This window comes from Podarcis liolepis (assembly GCF_965112155.1).
Source record: "Podarcis liolepis genome assembly, chromosome: 4".
Classification (NCBI taxonomy): Eukaryota; Metazoa; Chordata; class Lepidosauria; order Squamata; family Lacertidae; genus Podarcis; species Podarcis liolepis.
The window spans coordinates 105,674,547-105,691,031 of NC_139558.1; the positions used below are offsets into that span (position 1 = coordinate 105,674,547).

Genomic DNA, 16,485 nt, shown 5'->3' on the forward strand with positions numbered 1-16,485 from the left:
GGAATTTCCCATAACACCCATAAAAGTGTATCATATTTATCGCTGAGAAATCGTACCATACTCAGCTTACGGATCTCAACCCCAAGGAACCCCACACAGAGCAGCTGCCTTTCCCCCAATTTCTTAGCTAGCAATAACGGATATTGAGAAGGAAGAAGAGAGGGAGAGGTAGGCATCCTTTCAGCAATGCTGCCCCACTCCAGTTTGCCTCTGTCGGCCCCCGATGCCCCTTTCCTGTGGCCCCTGAATGGCTCTCTCCTCATCCGCCTGTCTTGGGAGACAATGGAGGACGGCTCAAGCGGTGGGGAGATTGCAAGGCCTGCTGGGGCAGCTGGCTGCTGTGACGGACAGCAGAGCCAGAGCAGAGTCTGGGGGTGCAGTGCCTCACCATTCCACCAGGGGGCCAGAGCCTCTTTCTGATTGGCTACCCAGAGGGGGGTGGCGCCAGCACTTTGGGAGGGAAAATGAAGAGAGCCGTTTCTGAGGGGATTTGAGATGGGAGAGAGGGAAGGTTGGGAGAAGATGGGGATGAGGAGAGGGTGGAGGGAGGGAGAAGTGGCTCTGATCTGAGTGGATCCTCCGCTCTGAGGAGAAGATCTATGGAGCCAGAGGAAGGAGCCTCACAGCTGAGATGGGGAGACCATGTTGAGGGTCTGGAGGGAGTATTCAGATGGGAGAGAAGCTGGAGGGAGAAGCTGTGGGAAGACTCTCCTCTTCTTCTTCTGGGGTCTCCTTCCAGTCAGGAGGAGAGAGATCTTGTAGGAAAAGGAGATTCCCAAGTACCTCAGGGGAAGCGAGGAAAAGTGGCCCCTCGCTGTGAAGGAAGCTGGGCTGTGTCCAAAGTACCTCACGGAAAGACCCCTCATAACTGAGGGAGGGGATGAGAGAGAAGCCGCAGAAACAGACTTAAACCTTATGCTGTAGTATTCACAGTGGTACCTCGGGTTAAGTACTTCATTCGTTCTGGGGGTCTGTTCTTAACCTGAAGCACCACTTTAGCTAATGGGGCCTCCTCCTGCCGCTGCTGCACAATTTCTGTTCTCATCCGGAAGCAAAGTTCTTAACCTGAGGTACTATTTCTGGGTTAGCGGAGTCTGTAACCTGAAGCGTCTGTAACCTGAGGTACCACTGTATTCTGGAAACCTAAAGTAACAACTGCTTTTGAGAAGGGAAGCAGCCGTTTAGCGTCGGAGCTCATTATTTTGAGTTATTTCCGTCCAAAAAGCTCAACAACTCCTGACCATCCCCCCCCTCAAAAGGGAGGTGTCCCCAAGCCCTGGACTCTCCCTCCCCCCCCCCAGCCTCCCAGGCCAGCTTCTTCCTCCGGCTGCAGCACGGCTCTCTCCCCCCACCCAGAGCGGCGGCGTCTCTCCCGCTGCGCTCCAGCCTCACCTGCGCTGCTCCTCCGCTTCCTGGCCGAGGGACCGAGGGAGATGCTCAGAGCCCAGCCAAGAGCCAAAGCCCCCCCAAAGGGACCGAGGGAGATGCTCAGAGCCCAGCCAAGAGCCAAAGCCCCCCCCCAAAGGGACCGAGGGAGATGCTCAGAGCCCAGCCAAGAGCCAAAGCCCCCCCCCAAAGGGACCGAGGGAGATGCTCAGAGCCCAGCCAAGAGCCAAAGCCCCCCCAAAGGGACCGAGGGAGATGCTCAGAGCCCAGCCAAGAGCCAAAGCCCCCCCCCAAAGGGACCGAGGGAGATGCTCAGAGCCCAGCCAAGAGCCAAAGGCCCCCCCCAAAGGGACTGAGGGAGATGCTCAGAGCCCAGCCAAGAGCCAAAGGCCCCCCCAAAGGGACGGAGGGAGATGCTCAGAGCCCAGCCAAGAGCCAAAGGCCCACAAAAAAGGGACTGAGGGAGATGCTCAGAGCCCAGCCAAGAGCCAAAGGCCCCCCCAAGGGACGGAGGGAGATGCTCAGAGCCCAGCCAAGAGCCAAAGTGCCCCCCAAAGGGACCGAGGGAGATGCTCAGAGCCCAGCCAAGAGCCAAAGGCCCCCCCCAAAGGGACCGAGGGTGATGCTCAGAGCCCAGCCAAGAGCCCAAGGCCCCCCCCCAAAGGGACTGAGGGAGATGCTCAGAGCCCAGCCAAGAGCCAAAGCCCCCCCCAAAGGGACTGAGGGAGATGCTCAGAGCCCAGCCAAGAGCCAAAGGCCCCCCCCAAAGGGACTGAGGGAGATGCTCAGAGCCCAGCCAAGAGCCAAAGGCCCCCCCCAAAGGGACGGAGGGAGATGCTCAGAGCCCAGCCAAGAGCCAAAGGCCCCCCCAAAGGGACCGAGGGAGATGCTCAGAGCCCAGCCAAGAGCCAAAGGCCCCCCCAAAAAAGGGACAGAGGGAGATGCTCAGAGCCCAGCCAAGAGCCAAAGGCCCCCCCAAAGGGACCGAGGGAGATGCTCAGAGCCCAGCCAAGAGCCAAAGGCCCCCCCCAAAGGGACTGAGGGAGATGCTCAGAGCCCAGCCAAGAGCCAAAGGCCCCCCCAAAAGGGACTGAGGGAGATGCTCAGAGCCCAGCCAAGAGCCAAAGGCCCCCCCCCAAAAAGGGACCGAGGGAGATGCTCAGAGCCCAGCCAAGAGCCAAAGGCCCCCCCAAGGGACCGAGGGAGATGCTCAGAGCCCAGCCAAGAGCCAAAGGCCCCCCCCAAAGGGACGGAGGGAGATGCTCAGAGCCCAGCCAAGAGCCAAAGGCCCCCCCAAAGGGACCGAGAGAGATGCTCAGAGCCCAGCCAAGAGCCAAAGACCCCCCCCCAAAGGGACAGAGGGAGATGCTCAGAGCCCAGCCAAGAGCCAAAGCCCCCCCAAAAAAGGGACCGAGGGAGATGCTCAGAGCCCAGCCAAGAGCCAAAGGCCCCCCCAAAGGGACTGAGGGAGATGCTCAGAGCCCAGCCAAGAGCCAAAGGCCCCCCCAAAGGGACTGAGGGAGATGCTCAGAGCCCAGCCAAGAGCCAAAGGCCCCCCCAAAGGGACTGAGGGAGATGCTCAGAGCCCAGCCAAGAGCCAAAGGCCCCCCCAAAGGGACCGAGGGAGATGCTCAGAGCCCAGCCAAGAGCCAAAGACCCCCCCCAAAGGGACCGAGGGAGATGCTCAGAGCCCAGCCAAGAGCCAAAGCCCCCCCAAAAAAGGGACCGAGGGAGATGCTCAGAGCCCAGCCAAGAGTCAAAGGCCCCCCCAAAGGGACTGAGGGAGATGCTCAGAGCCCAGCCAAGAGCCAAAGGCCCCCCCAAAGGGACTGAGGGAGATGCTCAGAGCCCAGCCAAGAGCCAAAGACCCCCCCAAAGGGACTGAGGGAGATGCTCAGAGCCCAGCCAAGAGCCAAAGGCCCCCCCAAAAAGGGACCGAGGGAGATGCTCAGAGCCCAGCCAAGAGCCAAAGGCCCCCCCCAAGGGACCGAGGGAGATGCTCAGAGCCCAGCCAAGAGCCAAAGCCCCCCCCCCAGGGACCGAGGGAGATGCTCAGAGCCCAGCCAAGAGCCAAAGGCCCCCCCAAGGGACCGAGGGAGATGCTCAGAGCCCAGCCAAGAGCCAAAGGCCCCCCAAAAAAGGGACCGAGGGAGATGCTCAGAGCCCAGCCAAGAACCAAAGGCCCCCCCCCCAGGGACCGAGGGAGATGCTCAGAGCCCAGCCAAGAGCCAAAGGCCCCCCCCAAAGGGACCGAGGGAGATGCTCAGAGCCCAGCCAAGAGCCAAAGGCCCCCCAAAAAAGGGACCGAGGGAGATGCTCAGAGCCCAGCCAAGAACCAAAGGCCCCCCCAAAGGGACCGAGGGAGATGCTCAGAGCCCAGCCAAGAGCCAAAGGCCCCCCAAAAAAGGGACCGAGGGAGATGCTCAGAGCCCAGCCAAGAACCAAAGGCCCCCCAAAAAAGGGACCGAGGGAGATGCTCAGAGCCCAGCCAAGAGCCAAAGGCCCCCCCAAAAGAGACCGAGGGAGATGCTCAGAGCCCAGCCAAGAGCCAAAGGCCCCCCCAAAAGAGACCGAGGGAGATGCTCAGAGCCCAGCCAAGAGCCAAAGGCCCCCCCCAAGGGACCGAGGGAGATGCTCAGAGCCCAGCCAAGAGCCAAAGGCCCCCCCCAAAGGGACCGAGGGAGATGCTCAGAGCCCAGCCAAGAGCCAAGGTCCCCCCAAAAAAGGGACCGAGGGAGATGCTCAGAGCCCAGCCAAGAGCCAAAGGCCCCCCCCAAAGGGACCGAGGGAGATGCTCAGAGCCCAGCCAAGAGCCACAGGCCCCCCCAACAGGGACCGAGGGAGATGCTCAGAGCCCGGCCAATAGCCAAAGGCCCCCCCAAAAAAGGAACCGAGGGAGATGCTCAGAGCCCAGCCAAGAGCCACAGGCCCCCCCAAAAGGGACCGAGGGAGATGCTCAGAGCCCAGCCAAGAGCCAAAGGCCCCCCCCAAAGGGACCGAGGGAGATGCTCAGAGCCCAGCCAAGAGCCAAAGGCCCCCCCAAAAGGGACCGAGGGAGATGCTCAGAGCTCAGCCAAGAGCCAAAGGCCCCGCCAAAAGAGACCGAGGGAGATGCTAAGAGCCCAGCCAAGAGCCAAAGGCCCCCCCCCAAGGGACCGAGGGAGATGCTAAGAGCCCAGCCAAGAGCCAAAGGCCCCCCCAAAAGAGACCGAGGGAGATGCTAAGAGCCCAGCCAAGAGCCAAAGGCCCCCCCCCAAGGGACCGAGGGAGATGCTCAGAGCCCAGCCAAGAGCCAAAGGCCCCCCCCCAAGGGACCGAGGGAGATGCTCAGAGCCCAGCCAAGAGCCAAAGCCCCCCCCAAAGGGACCGAGGGAGATGCTCAGAGCCCAGCCAAGAGCCAAAGCCCCCCCCCAAAGGGACCGAGGGAGATGCTCAGAGCCCAGCCAAGAGCCAAAGGCCCCCCCCCCAGGGACCGAGGGAGATGCTCAGAGCCCAGCCAAGAGCCAAAGGCCCCCCCCAAAGGGACCGAGGGAGATGCTCAGAGCCCAGCCAAGAGCCAAGGTCCCCCCAAAAAAGGGACCGAGGGAGATGCTCAGAGCCCAGCCAAGAGCCAAAGGCCCCCCCCAAAGGGACCGAGGGAGATGCTCAGAGCCCAGCCAAGAGCCACAGGCCCCCCCAAAAGGGACCGAGGGAGATGCTCAGAGCCCGGCCAATAGCCAAAGGCCCCCCCAAAAAAGGAACCGAGGGAGATGCTCAGAGCCCAGCCAAGAGCCACAGGCCCCCCCAAAAGGGACCGAGGGAGATGCTCAGAGCCCAGCCAAGAGCCAAAGGCCCCCCCCAAAGGGACCGAGGGAGATGCTCAGAGCCCAGCCAAGAGCCAAAGGCCCCCCCAAAAGGGACCGAGGGAGATGCTCAGAGCTCAGCCAAGAGCCAAAGGCCCCCCCAAAAGAGACCGAGGGAGATGCTAAGAGCCCAGCCAAGAGCCAAAGGCCCCCCCAAAAGAGACCGAGGGAGATGCTCAGAGCCCAGCCAAGAGCCACAGGCCCCCCCAAAAGGGACCGAGGGAGATGCTCAGAGCCCGGCCAATAGCCAAAGGCCCCCCCAAAAAAGGAACCGAGGGAGATGCTCAGAGCCCAGCCAAGAGCCACAGGCCCCCCCAAAAGGGACCGAGGGAGATGCTCAGAGCCCAGCCAAGAGCCAAAGGCCCCCCCCAAAGGGACCGAGGGAGATGCTCAGAGCCCAGCCAAGAGCCAAAGGCCCCCCCAAAAGGGACCGAGGGAGATGCTCAGAGCTCAGCCAAGAGCCAAAGGCCCCCCCAAAAGAGACCGAGGGAGATGCTAAGAGCCCAGCCAAGAGCCAAAGGCCCCCCCAAAAGAGACCGAGGGAGATGCTAAGAGCCCAGCCAAGAGCCAAAGGCCCCCCCCCAAGGGACCGAGGGAGATGCTCAGAGCCCAGCCAAGAGCCAAAGGCCCCCCCCAAGGGACCGAGGGAGATGCTCAGAGCCCAGCCAAGAGCCAAAGCCCCCCCCAAAGGGACCGAGGGAGATGCTCAGAGCCCAGCCAAGAGCCAAAGCCCCCCCCCAAAGGGACCGAGGGAGATGCTCAGAGCCCAGCCAAGAGCCAAAGGCCCCCCCCCAAAGGGACCGAGGGAGATGCTCAGAGCCCAGCCAAGAGCCAAAGGCCCCCCCCCCAAGGGACCGAGGGAGATGCTCAGAGCCCAGCCAAGAGCCAAAGCCCCCCCCAAAGGGACCGAGGGAGATGCTCAGAGCCCAGCCAAGAGCCAAAGCCCCCCCCCAAAGGGACCGAGGGAGATGCTCAGAGCCCAGCCAAGAGCCAAAGGCCCCCCCCAAAGGGACCGAGGGAGATGCTCAGAGCCCAGCCAAGAGCCAAAGGCCCCCCCCAAGGGACCGAGGGAGATGCTCAGAGCCCAGACAGAGCCAAAGGACCCCCCCCCCAAAAAAAGGATCCCTTGGCATAGGCGGAGCCAGGGGGAAGCTGCCCCCTTAGAGCCATTCAAAAGAATAAAGAGCTGAGGTTCACAGAGGCGAGAGAGGACTGAGCTGGGCGGACTCGCCTTGCAAGGGTTAAAGGGATCTGAGCTGCCTTCCTAGAGAGGACAGGAAGCGGACGGGGGGGGGCAGGTCCTCCAGAGCCAAAGGCCCCTCCCTCCCCAGTCCTTCCCTGCTTTGTGTCTCTCCTGCAAGGGCTGCCTCGCTGTCCCTCCAGGGATCTGGTGAGTCTCCTCTCTCTCTGGGATCTGGTGAGTCTCCTCTCTCTCTGGGATCTGGTGGGGGTCCCAGGGCTGCAGCAGGGGAGGGGGCCTGGGGGGCCTGATCTGCTCCTGCAGGGGGGGGACCCCAAGTCAGGGAGGAGAGGGTCCTGCCAGGGAGGGGCCAGGTCTGCCACGCTCTCCTTCCTGCAGATCAGAGGATCCCAAACTCATTTGGCCTTCCGCCCCCCCCCTCAGAAAGAAAATGACTCCCCCGAAATCTCTTTCTTTAAACAAAGGAGTCCCTGGGACTGTGTGACGTCTCTCAGTATCAGTGCACAACAGAGGGAACATGTGCAAATGGTTTTCCAAAGCTGGACGAGGAGGTGGACTAGCCCCCCCCCCCAGAAACCCCCACAGGGAGGGAGGAATGAAAGATGGGAGAGAAAGGAGAGGAGTAAAGAGAGGGATCCCAGCCCAGAGTCTGGCTGCTGCATTGGGGACCAGTTTCCCAGTGTCTCCCAGGGCCGCTCCCCACGGAGGCCACTGCAGCAGTCCCCTCGCACCCAGAGCAGGGCATCCCAGGACCACATCCTCTCTCTCCCAAAGGGATTGTTGCTGGCAAAGCAGCCGGAAATGGGCGCTGCTACTCCCTGAGCCTCCAGGGACCTTGGCATCAATGGCTGTGCGTGTGTTAAGCCATCCAAGAGAATAATAATGTCCAGATACATTCCTGGCCCTCAGATCAAAGAAAAAGGGACCCCACCCCTTGGCATCAGTGGCTGTGCGTGTGTTAAGCTATCTAAGAGAATAATAAATTTCCTGCCCTTCACCCGAAGCTTCAAGGGAGATGTCTTTGGCTCCACCCACTTGGCCCCTGTCCAGATACATTCCTGGCCCTCGGAGCAAAGAAAAAGGGACCCCACCCCAGGAGTCTGTCTGGAGAGCAGGAGAGAGACCAAGTGCAAGAAAAGGAGACAGAAGCAGGGGAGTGGGGGTGGGGGGAGCAACTCCTGAGGGCCCCCCGGATGAGGACCCCCACTAGAGCCAAGTATCCATTTTCCACAAGATACAAATTATCCCCTTGTCAGTCAGTTCTGACTTCTTGCATTTACTCGAAGGCAGGAGCAACTAGACTGATTCACCTCAGAGAAATCCCTTCAGTTGCCTCCACATTTTGCATTGCAATCTTCCTCCTAGGAGGGCTAGAGGCTGCTTCCTCTCCTCCTCCTCCTCCTCCTCCTCCTCCTCCTCCTCCTTCCTCCTCCTCCTCCGTCTTCTTCTTCAGAAGATATCTCATGGTTTGGTACAGTCCCACCCTGGTTCCTAGTGATACGGAAGGGGGGGGGCATGTCTTCTTCACCTCCTTCTTCGCTACAATATATCCATTTATTTCCAATTGTCAATGTCAAAAGGGACTAAAATCTATAAAATTCATAGAAAATCCACGTGCCAATTTGCTCAATTTCTCTAGGACCCCATGACACACCCCCTGTCTTCCATAATCCCTCAAGCAAGGTGTCAAGACCCTAATCCGGTCAAATCGCTCTGCCAAGCCCTTCCTCCGGGCGATGCCAGGTGGCAGACTATGCATACATGGACCATTGTCTTCTCAGGATGTGCTTATCTGCGCATATCTCCAGCTCTCTGCATATTCCCCCCTCCCTCCTCCATATCTCCAGCTCTCTGCATATTCCCCCCTCCCTCCTCCATATCTCCAGCTCTGCATATTCCCCCCTCCCTCCTCCATATCTCCAGCTCTCTGCATATTCCCCCCTCCCTCCTCCATATCTCCAGCTCTCTGCATATTCCCCCCTCCCTCCTCCATATCTCCAGCTCTCTGCATATTCCCCCCTCCCTCCTCCATATGTTAATCCGGTGTAACCCAACCTCTTCCTAATGTATTCGTGATGTAATCTGTGTAACCCAACCTCTTAATGTATTCATGATGTAACTGGGATGTATTCTGGGATATGGAGGGAAATTTCAAAAGTTCATGTCACCCCTTTCTCGGGGTTCAATCTCGCCTTGAACCTGTTGCACAATAAACTTGGATCTTCTGCAGTTTGCTCCTGTCCGGCTGAGCTCATTTTCTTCCGCAGGGACCCGCGGACCTAGTCCGACGAGCTGGGTGGCAGAGTAGCCCCGCACTAGGAAGACTCATCCGTGCTTGCTCAAGGAACATTTCTCTTCTTATGACCTAAAAATTCTGTAACTAAACAATGTATTTGCTTTGTAGGATTTGCTAGCACCTCATTAGTGTTAGGATATTTCCGTTCCACCTTAAAAGGGAGCAGGCTTTGTGAGTTACAGAGTCTGCGCATGTCCTGTTCACAGGATGTTTATGCTTGCTGTTTCCTTTCGATTTCAGTCGGTCGAAGACACTGACTCAGAACGGTCATGTTTTTCCTTTGTTCTGTTCAACGCTAAATAAAGTCTGTAAAATATGCTCTTCTGCGGTGCAAGCTTTCTGGCTGTGTTTACTGCTGATAAACAGTGTGCACAAGCCCTGGAATGCAGCCAATCTATTTCTGAGGCTTCGTGTCGCTAACTGCTGGATCTGCCTGTCTAGGGGAGATCGAATGACGTCCGGCAGCCAGCTTGGGGCCATGATGGACAATATCTCCCTGGCAGTTTCCCAACAATTAGCACAGGCAGAACTTGGCAGAAGACCAAAGGGTTCCTTCCAATCTCTCAGAGGCTTCCTGAGACCACAGATGGATGAGCAAGACTCAGCTGGCCCTGGAGCAGGAAGAGGCCATGCCATCCAAACTGGGAGCAGTGGGGGATTCTGGGAAAACTCTGTGCTGAAGATTCTGGGTGAGGAGGACACCCTCCGCTCAGAGGTGCAGAGCCAGCAGTTGAGGCAGTTCTGCTACCTGCAAGCCAAAGGGCCCCGAGAGGTTTGCAGCCGACTCTACCACCTTTGCCATCTGTGGCTGAAGCCAGAAAGGCACACGAAAGCTGAGATGCTGGACCTGGTGATCTTGGAGCAGTTCCTGGCTGTCCTTCCACCAGAGATGGAGAGCTGGGTGAGGGACTGTGGAGCGGAGACCAGTTCCCAGGCGGTGGCCCTGGCCGAAGGTTTCCTCCTGAGTCAGGCAGAGGAGAGAAAGCAGGTGAGAGAGACTTTGCTCTGGATACTCCCAAGGGGCTCCAAACAGGATGGAGAACATCCCATAATGCTCTACTGATGGCCCTTCCTTTTCCTGGGAAGGCATCCATGGAATGAGATCTAACACCCTTAAAGCTTCGGCTGGGGAGGGCGGGATATAAATAAAATTTATTATTATTATTATTATTATTATTATTATTATTATTATTTCTAACATTTCTCGCCATTCATTCTCTGTTTTGAATCCTTGTTGCTCTTTCAGAAAATGGATCGTTCTGCAGAAATGGACCTGGATTCCTGTGAGGCAGAGAGGCCTCCGTTGGACACCAGAGAGAGGCCACTGGGTAAGGAGGAAGGTGGCTTTTAATAATAATAATAATAAATTTTATTTATATCCCGCCCTCCCCAGCCGAAGCCGGGCTCAGGGCGGCTAACAACAATAAAACAGTACAAAAGTACAGCATAAACAACATTCTAAAATCATTCATTGTAAAATTAATTAATTCAAGCCACTGGCAACCATTGGGCCAGAGCTCCGCGAAGATTGCCGAGGGGAGTCAGGCTGTGCCCTGGCCAAAGGCCTAGTGGAACAGCTCTGTCTTGCAGGCCCTGCGGAAAGATGTCAAGTCCCACAGGGCCCTGGTCTCTTGTGACAGAGCGTTCCACCAGATCGGAGCCACAGCCGAAAAAGCCCTGGCTCTAGTTGAGGCCAGCCTAACTTCTCTGTGGCCTGGGACCTTCAAGATGTTTTTATTTGAAGACCGTAAGTTTCTCTGTGGGGCATACCAGGAGAGGCGGTCCCGTAGGTACGAGGGTCCTAGGCCGTATAGGGCTTTGAAGGTTAAAACCAGCACCTTAAACCTGATCCTGTACTCCACCGGGAGCCAGTGCAGCTGGTATAGCACCGGGTGAATGTGATCTCACAGCGAAGACCCCACAAGGAGTCTCGCCGTGGCATTCTGCACCCGCTGGAGTTTCTGGGTCAGTCTCAAGGGCAGCCCCACGTAGAGCGAGTTACAATAATCCAGTCTGGAGGTGACCGTCGCGTGGATCACAGTGGCTAGGTCAGGGCGAGAGAGATAAGGGGCCAACTGCTTAGCTTGGCGGAGATGGAAAAATGCTGCCTTTGTTATAGCTGCAATCTGCGCCTCCATGGAAAGGGAGGTGTCGAAGATTACACCCAAACTCTTAATGGAAGGTCTGGCACTAATTGCGCCCCCGCAATAGATGGGAGTTGCCCCCCCATCCCATATCGCCCCGTCCCAGCCACAGGACCTCTGTCTTCGAAGGATTTAACTTCAACCGGCTCCCACGTAACCATCCAGCCACAGCTACCAAACATCTGGTCAGTGTGTCTGGGGCCGAGTCAGAATGGCCATCCATCAACAGATAGAGTTGGGTGTCATCGGCATACTGATGGCAACCCAGCCCAAAACTCCAAACAAGCTGGGCGAGGGGGCACATAAAGATGTTGAAAAGCATCGGGGAGAGTATCGCACCCTGAGGTACTCCACACACCAAGGAGTGGCGTGATGACAATTCCCCCCCCAAGCGCCACCCTCTGTCCCCGACCAGAGAGAAACGAGCACAGCCATTGAAGGACTGTGCCCTGAATCCCTACGTCGGCAAGGCAGTGGTCCAGAAGTTCGTGATCGACCATGTCAAAAGCTGCTGACAGATCTAGAAGAATCAGCAGCCCCGACCCGCCTCGATCCAGCTGTCTACGAAGATCATCTGTTAGGGCAACCAGAGCCGTCTCGGTCCCATGACCAGCACGGAAGCCGGACTGGAATGGATCCAGAGCCGATGTTTCATCCAGAAACCTACCAAGCTGTTCAGCAACCGCTCTCTCAATCACCTTACCCAGGAACGGAAGATTCGAAACAGGGCGGTAATTGGATAGATCTAAAGGATCTAATGATGTTTTTTTAAGAGCGGACGCACCACCGCCTCCTTCAGTTCCCCTGGAAATATCCCGGTGCCAAGGGACAAATTGATGATATCCCCCAGGGGGGCCCGCACCTCGTCTGGACACGCTCTAATCAGCCAAGACGGGCACGGGTCGAGAGGACAGGTGGTGGGCTTTCCAGCTCGGAGGAGTCTGTCCACATCAGCTGGGGATATCCGGTCAAAGTGGTCCAATACTGGACCCAAGGACAGTCGAGGGGCCTCCAGTTCCTTTATTGTATCCAAATTGGCAGGGAGGTCATGGCGGAGCAACAAGACCTTCTCCGCAAAAAAGCTCGCAAATGCCTCACAGCCGTGTGTCAATTTGTTATTTAAATTTGGCTGTCCCACAAGGGACGTTAAAGACCTGATTATACTAAATAATTGCGCTGGGCGAGAGCTGGCGGATGCAATGGAGGCTGAGAAGTATGACTTCTTAGCAGCCTTCACCGCCATCTCGTAGGTTTTCATAAAAGCCCTATAAGATGTTCTTGAGGCTCCGTCACGGGCACCCAGCCATACTCGCTCTAGCCGTCTGAGGTCCCGCTTCATTTTCCGAAGCTCCTCGGTAAACCAGGGAGCCCGGTTTCTGCGGGGTCGCAGAGGGCGCTTAGGTGTGATCTCATTGATGGCTGCCAGGAGCTGGGCATTCCAGCCCTCAACAAGCTCAGTCAATGAGTCGCCAGGGGGAGCAAGGTCCCGCAAGGCTTGGCGGAATCTATCAGGGTCCATCAGCCGCTGCGGGCGAGCCCAAATCGGCTCGCCGCCTAAGCAGGGTAGGGTTGGAAAGTCAATCCTGGCTTTCAGAGCGTAGTGATCAGACCATGGCACCTTCATCAAAGGAGACATGATCACATCTATACCTACGCCAAAGATCAAATCCAGCGTGTGGCCTGCTTGATGTGTGGGGCCCGAAACAAACTGGGAGAGCCCTAGTGTCGCCATGGAAGACACCAGGTCCAGAGCCTGTGAGGAGGGAGTGGCATCAGCATGGATGTTAAAGTCCCCCAACACCAATAGGTTAGGGCAGTGTTTCCCAACCTTTTTTGGGCAAAGGCACACTTGTTTCATGAAAAAAATCTCGAGGCACACCACCATTAGAAAATGTTTAAAAAATTAACTCTGTGCCTATATTGACTATATATAAAGTAATTCTCTTTAATAGGAATCAAATAAACACAAAGAAAGTATTTTATAATTACTTTATTATGAAATAGTAAGTAAACAGAAATATGAAAAATTATAAAATACTTTATTCAGTGCGCAACTCACGCCGGGAGGGACACACGAAAGTGTAAGTTTCATTTTTTCCCCCTCCCCCTTGCCGGGGAACCTCCAAGCTTTGGGGGTGGGGGGGGAGGAGGCAGCAAAGCGAGGCAGGAAGGAGAGCACGGCTTGGCTGGGTGAGCTTTGGCAGGGGCAGGGAATGAGAGCCGCGAGGCGGGCGCTGCGGATGGAGGCGCTGCCCGCCGAGCTCGCAGGCAGCCAGGCAGGCAGACGGCAAGAACCCAGCGCTGGGCAGCCTCTCCTCGCCGTCGCCGCCCCGCCTCTCGCCGCCCGACTCACCCGCCTCCCTCCGGGGATGGTGCCCCAATCGAAAATTTGACTTTTTTAAAAAAATCTTTCGATTTTTTTAATTTTTCCCACGGCACACCAGGCAACATCTCGCGGCACACTAGTGTGCTGCGGAACAGTGGTTGAAAAACACTGGGTTAGGGAACTCCAAGGCCCAGCCGGCCACTGCCTCCAATAGGCCTGACAGGGTGGCTGCTGGTGCGCTAGGTGGCCGTTTTCTCTGTTTGGTCTCATTCTGTTGGTTTTCCAACTAATCTGTGAGTTCTTTTTTTGGGGGGGGGCAGTTGGGAACAAGGGTCCAAAGGAAGGGAGTAGTAATTTTGCACAACTAACATATGAAATGGGCACAAATGTCTAACTGCATTCTTAGCTTTCTGAAAGGCCCATCTGTAGTTAGAGATGCCCTGTTTCACCTATGAGAGACGTGGGCATTCCTTGCATCCTGCTTACGTTTTTTCTCTTGCAGGTGACAGAAGGATGCTGGCAAAACCTCCTGATCCACCTTTTCATGGGGGCAGAAGGGAAGCAGCGGCTGTGGAACCAGCTCAGGTCAGGGGAAGCTATTTTGTGGGGAAAGAGGCTGAGGGATGGAGCAGTGTCATGGACTGGTTGGGCACAGAGGAATGGTGGGAGGAAGCAGCCAGGGAACCAGGAAAGGAAGACATCTCAGAGCCCAAGGAGTGAAGGTAGAGGAAGGATGGGCGGTCAGATGGAGAAGAGTGAGACGCCTGGGAAGAGGAGGTGTCAGAAGCTGAAGGGGCAACAGGGCTTAGTGAGCTGGGAGACTCTGAGGCAGAATGCAGTCCAGAATCGGAGGCAGAAGTGGAAGGAGGCGAGTGGGAGGAGGAAGGTCGAGAGTCTAACATGGAGAAGCAAAGGCAGGCTGCACACTGGCGCACTGTTCAATCACTTGCCAGAAACCCCAGAGAGGAGGGGACTTGGAAAGCTGTGGGGAGTTGGGAGCCAGGGGCCTTCACTCTCAGCAACTGCTTTTGTCGAGGAAGAGGCTCAGGGAATGAGCTGCTGTTCTCATGAGGCCCAAAACTCAGCCAAGTCTGTGAACATCGTGTTCTTGCTGATAAAGAGTTAACTCCAGCTGTGAACTGTGGGATTTCCTGCCCATATACTGTAATTTTCACTCTATAACACGCACATTTTTTCTCCTAAAAAGTAAGGGGTAATGTCTGTGCGTGTTATTGAGCGAATCTGTGGTCCCTGGAGCCGACTGGCCTGAGTGCAGGAGCAAATTTCAGGCAAAATTTAGATCGCGTGTCACGGAGGAGGGAAGGGAGGGAAGGCTTCAGAAGCGAGGCTGCTGCTTTCCTGCATTCTGCCTCAGGGTCTTACTGCCCACCCTCTTCTGTTTTCAGTTCCTGTGTTTGCTCAAACGCAACAAAGAGCAGGGAAATCCCCTGCCCTCCTGGCAAGCAGAGAGGAAAGGAAAGGATCGCGTTGTTCCTTCTAATTCCTTTTTTAAAAAAAAGATATTTATTGCAATTTTCTTTAAACAACAAACAAACCACCAAACATATAAAGTACCATCACCACAGAAAAATCAGAATAAAATTAAGAAAGATAAACAAAGAGTAAAAGAAAGATAGGTATAAAATACAGTTGTTGAACAGTCGTATTTTCATGATCTTAAGACTTCCTCACATCTCCCTTCTCTGCGTTCTCGGTCAGATAGTTATAGACAACAATTTATTACCTTATTTCAATTCTTAACTTGTCTCAAATATTATGTCCCAAATTTTAAATAACTTTATCGTATGCTGAACTGCTTAATTTAAACATAATATTATTTCAAACTTCTTCATTCCAATAAGTCACACTTATTTTCATATATCATACAGCCAGATTGCTGCTGCCCTGTTACTTTCAAGCGTGCATTCTCCTAACATTCATACAATTTATAGTGTTTTTGTAAATAGTGTTTGAATTTTTTCCAGTCCTCTTCCACCGTCTCTTCTCCCAGGTCTCGAATTCTGCCGGTCATTTCAGCCAATTCCATATAGTCTATCAGTTGCGTCTGCCATTCTTCCATTGTGGGTAAATCTTGGGTCTTCCAGTATTTCGCAATAAGTATTCTTGCTGCTATAGTTGCATACATAAAAAAAGTTCTGTCATTCTTTAACACCCCTTGGCCGACAATGCCCCAAAGGAAGGCTTCTGGTTTCTTAAGGAAGGTATACCTAAATACCTTTTTTAACTCATTATAGATCATTTCCCAGAAGGCCTTCACTCTCGGACAAGTCCACCATAGGTGAAAGAATGTTCCTTCAGTCTCCTTGCATTTCCAACATTTGTTATCATGCAAATGATTACAAGCTTGTCTGGGGTTATGTACCACCTGTATATCATTTTCATAATATTTTCCTTCAAGGCGTTACAAGCCGTAAACTTCACACCGGTGGTCCATAACCTTTCCCAGTCAACAAACATAATGTTGTGCCCAATGTCCTGCGCCCATTTTATCATGGCTGATTTAACTGTTTCATCCTGCGTATTCCATTTCAGCAGCAAGTTATACATTTTTGAAAGTACCTTGGTCTTAGGTTCTAACAGTTCTGTTTCTAGTTTTGATTTTTCCACCTGGAAACCTGTTTTCTTATCTAGCTTGAAGACCTCTCTAATCTGAGCATAGTGTAACCAGTTTTGCACTTTATCCTTTAATTTCTCAAAACTCTGCAATCTCCAAGTATCTCCTTCTTTTTCTAATATTTCCCAATATTTCGGCCAATTTGCCTCCATATTTAGTCTTTTCTGGGCCTTGGCTTCCATTGGTGACAGCCACCTTGGGGTCTTATTTTCTAATAAGTCTTTGTATTTTACCCAGACATTAAACACTGCCTTCCTGACAATATGGTTCTTGAAAGACTTATGGATTTTTACCTTGTCATACCACAAATATGCATGCCATCCAAAAGCATTGTTAAACCCTTCCAGATCCAGGACATCAGTGTTCTCAAGGAGAATCCAATCTTTCAGCCAGCAGAGAGCTGCAGATTCATAATACAACCTCAAATCTGGCAGGGCAAACCCCCCTCTCTCCTTAGCATCCGTTAGTATTTTAAATTTTATTCGGGGCTTTTTGCCCTGCCAGACAAACTTAGAAATAGAGAATTATAGAATCATAGAATCATAGAATCATAGAGTTGGAAGAGACCACAAGGGCCATCGAGTCCAACCCCATGCCAACCTCCTTGGCAGCAAATTCCACTGTCAAACAGCTCTTACTGTCAGGAAGTTCTTCC

The 16,485-nt window shown here is 54.7% G+C and overlaps 2 protein-coding genes across 3 annotated transcripts in view; one reads left to right on the forward strand and one right to left on the reverse strand.

Annotated features, from left to right (window-relative positions):
* LOC310705084 (uncharacterized protein) overlaps window positions 1-16,485 on the reverse strand; it is a 242,403-nt gene that overhangs the window by 168,490 nt on the left and 57,428 nt on the right. The gene's annotated exons all lie outside the window — the stretch shown is intronic.
* The window catches only part of LOC310705024 (uncharacterized protein), a 275,548-nt gene that overhangs the window by 161,202 nt on the left and 97,861 nt on the right, over window positions 1-16,485 (forward strand). The window contains exons 1-3 of one of the 2 annotated variants that reach the window (XM_083499262.1): window positions 9,245-9,713; window positions 9,972-10,053; window positions 13,698-13,780. The exons of the other annotated variant lie outside the window; for it this stretch is intronic. Of the exons in view, the coding sequence (XP_083355388.1) occupies window positions 9,312-9,713; window positions 9,972-10,053; window positions 13,698-13,780 (567 nt within the window). The 5' untranslated portion in view covers window positions 9,245-9,311. Of the gene's footprint in view, window positions 1-9,244; window positions 9,714-9,971; window positions 10,054-13,697; window positions 13,781-16,485 lie in introns of those variants that run through there. 2 annotated transcript variants of the gene reach the window in all.